The sequence below is a fragment of the Gobius niger genome (assembly GCF_951799975.1).
Source record: "Gobius niger genome assembly, chromosome: 4".
Classification (NCBI taxonomy): Eukaryota; Metazoa; Chordata; class Actinopteri; order Gobiiformes; family Gobiidae; genus Gobius; species Gobius niger.
Genome location: NC_136855.1, coordinates 8,084,181 through 8,091,237, shown reverse-complemented (window position 1 = coordinate 8,091,237; position 7,057 = coordinate 8,084,181). Strand labels below are relative to the sequence as shown.

At 42.3% G+C, this 7,057-nt stretch overlaps 1 protein-coding gene across 1 annotated transcript; it reads left to right on the top strand.

The window, feature by feature from the left end:
• Positions 1–4,993: 4,993 nt before the first annotated feature.
• Positions 4,994–6,896, top strand: dnaaf19 (dynein axonemal assembly factor 19). The gene is made up of 3 exons (XM_079554948.1): positions 4,994–5,091; positions 5,995–6,146; positions 6,595–6,896. Exons 2-3 carry the CDS (start codon positions 5,998–6,000, stop codon positions 6,767–6,769), a joined length of 324 nt encoding a protein of 107 aa, XP_079411074.1. The 5' UTR covers positions 4,994–5,091; positions 5,995–5,997; the 3' UTR covers positions 6,770–6,896.
• The last annotated feature ends 161 nt before the right edge of the window (positions 6,897–7,057 follow it).

Here is a 7,057-nt window from a genome sequence, read left to right as displayed (position 1 = left end):
CAATGAAAAATCAAAGAATGGATTTGGATGAGGACCTGACCTGTTTAAATCTCAAATTCAGCTGACTTTGGTCGACATCTCCATGGAGACGAGCTGGAGACGTACCCACTCCCATGTCTGTCATGTCTAAGGAGAGCACATGTTTGTTTACATTTATGGGGGATTTTTCAATGATGAAAATATCTTTCACAAAATATCTTTATATGTATTTCAATTTTATATATTGGGTAAAATACTACGCGGTGTGGCTTTAAGTGCTACACTTGTACTGTGCTGCACAAGCCTATGCCACAAGCTTCTCAAAGTGCTACACTGTACACTACATGCACATCATTAAAAAAAACAAAAAACATATTGTTATTTTCTTACCATTTTCAAACTCAAAATGGGGTAAAACTGAAAGGCTGTTGGTTTGAAGCGTCCAAGTCCCAGGTTGCTGCAACACCACGCAGTATAACTGGGAAAATAACTTTAGCAAGGCACACAGCTACGTTAAAATAACCTGGCAAAGACAAGTGATTTACATAAAGTTGTAGATAGTTTTATTATATAAAGTTAAGTTTGGTTTCCTGAAAGTTTGTATCAATAATGTAAAATTGATGTAAAAGTCCAGTCCAGGTTGGAGCAGGCGTAATACAACAGGAAACAGGAACAGCAGACAAGAACAGGGGAGGCATGATGATGGTGCTGCCAGGACCCAGCTGGTAGCAGAGAGAAGCATGACACCCTACGAGCCCGCAGACCCCGGACCCTCGACCATGTCCAATAATACGGCACCAGCCGGACCGGCATCAGTGCTGGAAGTTGCACTGATGGAAGTTGCTGCAAAGTTGCTGGCCTTACGTCCCGGCACAACGAACAACCAGGCAACCCCAGACTAGCCGTCAGAGAGGTGAGATAGGTGATGCGGAAAAGGCCCTTTTTAGAGCGCCTACATTCCATTGGCTAAATGCAGGAACACCTACCCCGCCTCACTATATTTGCAATATAGTCCACGCATTGAATCTAGTGTAAAAAACAACTTTAAAACTGTCAAAGACTGAAGAACAATCAAGCATGGAGCCACCAGGAATCCCTAATCTGCCAATGCTGTCACTTTCAGCAGCTGTAATCGACCGGAAGTGTCCAGAAATACAAGGAGTTCAGAGCTGAGACACACTGCAAATGTGCAAATACCATTATTATTTCACACATCCCGAAAATACATAATACGGCCTAAATATAAAGGTGTTTGTCGGGGCACGTTTGGAGACGCAAACAGAAGCACTTGGGATTTAAAGTAATAATTGGATGTTAAGAAGTGCTGCGGGCTATTATTGTACAGTATGAGGGTTCCAGAGTTTCCAAAGCTCACAGATCTATAACACAAAGAACTATTCCATCCTCTTCTCAAAACTCACATTAGCGCCGACAATCGCCTTCTACAGCGTCTGAAATGTTGAAAACATTTAGAGAAAAGTTGACCTGGGTAAAAACACAATGCGGCGCGTGTTAAATATGAAACGATTCCGGTGGTAATTACAGGACTGCGGCGTTTCCGGGGGCCCGTCAGAACAGGCTGCAGATGGGACAGAAACAGTCATTTGAGTCGTGTAATCAGAGTCAATAAAGTAGCGAAGGATGTGCACCTCCTGTAACGTCACCGCGAGGCGCGTCCAGGGCATTAGGGCTTTCTCTTTTGATGAGTCACGGGTTTGAGCACACACGGAGCTTCAGGTGTGCGATGTACAGTCACAGAGGCGTACCTTTTAATTGGGAAATAATACACTTTTGGGCCTTCAGATGAAATGTTTGGGTGCAGGGGCGGGTCCAGGAGGTGGCCAGACGGGAAACAGGCCACCCTCAGGTTTGTAGATGTTCTGCTTGAGCTTGGTGCTTGACTTGGGGATCGAATAGTGAAAGCACAGACCCCCAGATAGAGCTATTCTCTCCATGGAGATGAGGCAGTATATCAGGGCTCAATTACACTTTAGTTTTGCATTTTAAATTCATGAGAAAATGGCACAAATGGTACAAACCTATGCATAGAGGGTTGCTTTCATCATATGACAAATTGTGTAGACTTTTGAACCCCCTGTGTGAGAAATGAGTCGCGAGTTACTCTGAAAAGACTCTCTTCAGAGCTACACTGCAGGTCAGACTCCACGAGTGACAGTGACCTGACACTAAATACATTGTGCAAAAAAAAAAAAGGTGAAGAAGGAAGTCATGGAGATTCTGCTTTAGAGAGAACTTCAGACTTCTGATGAATGGAAGAATTCAGTACTGAACTGGTAAGTTTATATCAAGTACTGGCAGAGGGAGTGTGAAAGTTTAAATGTTATACTTGTTGCTAACAATCACTTGATTTAGTACTGTTAATATTACTTACTTCCAGCTGAAGTCTAAAGTTCTGTCTAACTCAGACTCTCCATGACATCCTTAAGAGCAGGGGTGTCCAAACTTTTTTCATGTGGGGCCGCATACTGAAGTGTACAGGCAGTGAAGGGCCACAGATCGGTGGTTAGCGCCGCGAAACCTTCGATTAGCCGAGGTCTGAATTATGCTCCACACCTTTGTTAATGCTTTAAAACTTCATGCCAGCTCTGTCTTAGAATAAAATGTTAGTTATTAGGTTAGAATTGTGTTGAATTATTGCATTTCGACTAAAAGGACCATTTCTGATGATGTGTACCGATGCAAGAAGGAGCCCGAGGGTCACCAACAATTGGACTGAGGGCCGCATTTGGCCCCCGGGCCGTACTTTGGACACTCCTGCTTAAGAGCAATGAGGCCTCAGCCTTTTAACTGAAAATTGTTTATTAATGGGGTGCCCCTTGATTGTATTTATTGTATTTAGTGTCATGTTACTGTCCCTCATGGTGTGTGACCTGAAGTATAACTCTGAAGTTTAGTTTGGTTTATTTATTTAGAAAAACAGGGACAAGTGTACAATAAACATTAACCTCAAGGGGAGAGATGCATTGTACCAGGTTATAGCCCTAGTGCTAATTTCCACCTGCGAAGAGTCAATTGCAAAGGCATGCTGGGTAATCGGGAGAGTCAGGACGCTTCGCAGTGGGCCGGAGTACTTTCGGGCTGCCCAAAAAATATCTATTACTAATGGACAGTTGTACTGTTACAGGCCCAAGGGCTTTAACTGCAGCTGGAGCAGGGGCCTGGGGGAAATGTGCGAGTAAATAAATAAATAAATGAGAAATTAAGGCACTTGAGGCAAAAAAGAAAGAATGAAAGGCAGTAGTTGCATGTATAAAAACTGCAAATAATACATTATTTTTTATTTGCATAACTCAAAGCTGAGTGTGGAGATGTGTCGGGCTCAGATTATGTGTGAAGGCCCACGTGAAAAGAGAAGGAACTGATTCTAAATTCTGCCAACCACAGATGGCAAAGCTGATGCTCTACAAGTCTGGAGATGTGTGGGCCGTTTTAGATAATATAAAACTCCCAGGCCGAAATGATGTGGACTCAGAAGGTTTGCTGTGTGGACGGCTCTGAATTCTTTGATCTTAACAATGTTAGCTGTCTTTAAACTTAATTTATGATTAACATTTCTGTAATTCCTGGGTTTACCAACATGAGACAAAAACTGGTTCAAAGTTGAATGTCTTCTTTGTGATGTTCTCATAACAGGGATCCAAAAGCAGTGACAGCGTTCAAAACCATGTGCTTGATGTTGGCCACTTGAAAGGACTTTCGGCCAAAATATTAACATGAAAGGTTTGTGGACCCATTCACAACCAAATAATGGTAGGCGATTTCTTTCAAAGACCGTTTCTCTCCCTTAAAGATGTTTGCAAACTCTTCAGGACACACTAAACTCAGCAGGGGAGGACTATTTTACTCAATTTCGGGAAGCCACTCACTTTTAAAAAGTGACAACTGCTTTGACCAAACCCAAGAAGCTACTGCCAAATCTGAAAGGGTCCTTTTCTTCTTTTCAGCCTTGACACTTTACCCCCTTGTGTTTTACCTTATCTGTGTCCGTTTCCCATGATGCATTTCCACAGGAAGTGATGCTTGCTGTCATGTCTCAGGTCTTACATTTTGGGACCTGAGGTGTTGGTGATGGATGTCTATTCTTCATCGGCGAGGAGTCCGCTGATACCGTGTTCTCCCAGTGGACACTTCCTTTCACAGGACTGGGGAAGAACAGTGGCAATGATTAAAACATGATTAATTACTTGTTTTAAACCCATTTGTAATGTAAACTTTCATGCACCAATGGAGAAAAGCTGGAAATATCTGTCACAGAGCAGGGTCCTGGGGGTGAACGTGAGAAGGACACACTCGCACCGACAACGCTGTTCGTTTCCTTTGGCGCAGAATTTGTCAAACAAGAGCTGCTGTTCCAGAAGTCCAGGAAATTCAAAGGAGGTGAAGTGTGACTGGACAGTGTTTAGTGCTGAAAAACATGAACAGGGGATGCGTTTTTAAAAATCTGTTATCTGTGCAAAGCTTGTCCAGAGACTATGATGAAGAGCTTATATGTCTCACCTTGTTAAAACATACAGGGGATGCATCTTAGGGCACTTTAGACCTGACGGTGGCTTTACTGGGGGCGGGACATCTCCAACTCGTCTCCATGGAGATGTTAAATAAAGGTCCTCCTCATCCAAATCCATTCTGCAAAAATCTTGTTTTCTGTGTCTGGTGATTAGGAGTATGTTTTATATTGGCAATAGTATAATCGAAGTACTTTTGTTGCTCCTACTTGATTAAACTTATTCTAAAGTAACAATGAGTAATTACTTTGGCTACTCTACTCACCTCTGGTTATGTCTGTGTCCACATAAAAGAAATAAAAGGATCTACTATAATATGAATATAAGCTCTTTGTGCAAAAAAGAAAAAAGGTAGGGAACAACTTAATGCCCTCCTGGTGAAACAACCAAGCCATAGGCATGACTGTATTGATATTATGAACGTATTATTTATCTGTTCGGGGAGGCAGTTTCCGGAATGACACCAGTCCTGTTTACGTGTTGCCATGGTGACTGATGCTGAGGAGAGAACAGAGGGAGCCACAGTCCGTGTGAGGGAAACCCGGACAAAAACAAACTCTTTCAAAAGTCAGAGAGATTTGACGAGGTAAAGAAAAACACGAAGTCAGATGGAACAGAGCGCGTTCATGTAAGACTGAAATGTTCCGACGTATTTTGCTCCTGTTAAATTGTTGTAGTCACTGAGCGACAGCGTTAGCATCACTGTTAGCCTCGTTAGCCAGACAACTTTCCCTTGTATTTTGATCGTCCATTTTCCTGCCATTTAGATTGGTTAGCCTAGTTAACGTCATTGTATTTCTAAGTTTAACACACTTGGCTAAAATACAGACTTACATTAAATACATGTTAAAAAAAAAAAAAAAAAAAAAGATATGTATCATTATCATTTTACTATAACCATTTGTAGCCATTTGACAGTTGTTTGTAGTAGGAGTTCGGGAATGTGACGTCATGTCGCTGAGCATTATGGGATTAGCAGCACATTGTTCACATTAAAACACTTGGACACCACAGTGTGCTAGATGTATTTACCAGCAGTAACTTCTTTGCTAATATTAGTCCAGTGGTTCTCAGCCGCGACCCCCATTATAACAGTTAAAGGGGTTCTTGACCCCCCGCCCAGGTCACACCGTGAGAAATCGGAACATTTGTCTACATAATTCTTAAAAAACAAAGGAAAAACAAATGGCTAAAATAAAATTAATCAAATTACGAACCTATAATGGCACACACATGCAACAATAAAATATTAGAATATACGCTAAAAAGAAGTGTATATTTTATCTACATGATCTGGCAACCCCCCAAATTTGTCTACCCCCAGGTTCAGAACCACTGTATTAGTCAATGGAAATGCATGCTAACAGCTGCAAAGATGGCGGGTCTCCATGGTAACTGTAGAATTTAATATAAGTGGATTGGATTACCCAATCCTTCATCCATATTATGACTTAATCAGATAACAATAAGTAATTGTGTGTTTTCCCAGGTGATGTCTGCTCCGGAGCGTGGCCTCATTGACTTCAGTGCTCTGGAGAGGGAGCTCCAGGGGTCTGTTCGCTCTGAGGAGAAATACCAGAGAGAGAACGCAGCTAAACTGCGAGCTGTGAGCCAGGGAGTGCCGTCATACGAGCAGTTCAGGTCAATATTCAGTACAAAGTGTGGGCTCACAGAAAATGTTTCGCGAACAGCGCCGTTCTAATATTTCTTCCCCATTCCAATAATCAGAGGCTTGTCTTGACTTGGACTCGAGTCAGACCCCAGTCATTGATTTGAATAAAATGGACCCTGTGATTCTAGATAGATGCAATGCTTCTGCTTTTATATAAACTGTTTCTTTGTCTCACATTCACATGAAAAGAACTTGGAGACATGTGACCTACACAAACTAAACTTGGCCAACACAATAAAAGTCTGACTGCAAAAGCCTTGGTCAAATCTACAAAGGGATGAAAGAACTTGGGCTTGAGGGCAATGACTTGGGATAAATACTTTCTTGATACATTGGGTTGGAAAATCCCACACTTAACAGAACAAGATACTTTTTTTTTTTTACTAAAGAACTTGATCCGTGTTCATTTTGTGGCAGGTCCCTGGTTCTGACGTCTCACCTGAAGCCGATGAAGAGACAGGACATACAGGGGGCGCCGCGAAAACAGCCCTGGAACCCTGTCGCCGGGGACAACGAGACACGTCACATGACCACAGGGAGTCAGCACGGGGACGAGGAGAGTCCATCACACCAGGGCGGAACAAGGATTTAACCGGGACTAAAACCAAAACTTTATGAATGTGCACTTTAGTTTATTATTATTTATGCATTCATTTCCAGCAAATTTGTTCTTCACATCAGCAGTTATAAACCCGAAACAAAAAGTCACGAACGGACACTCGCCACACGCCATTGAAGAAGGAGCACAGACGGGGACACACATTACTACCATTATTACATTCATCACCTTTCTTCGGCAGGATAGCTGTTACATGGCTATATTTCATCATTTAGTGCAATCTCATGCAAACACAAAAGTAAATGAGTTTTTCCTGTAAGT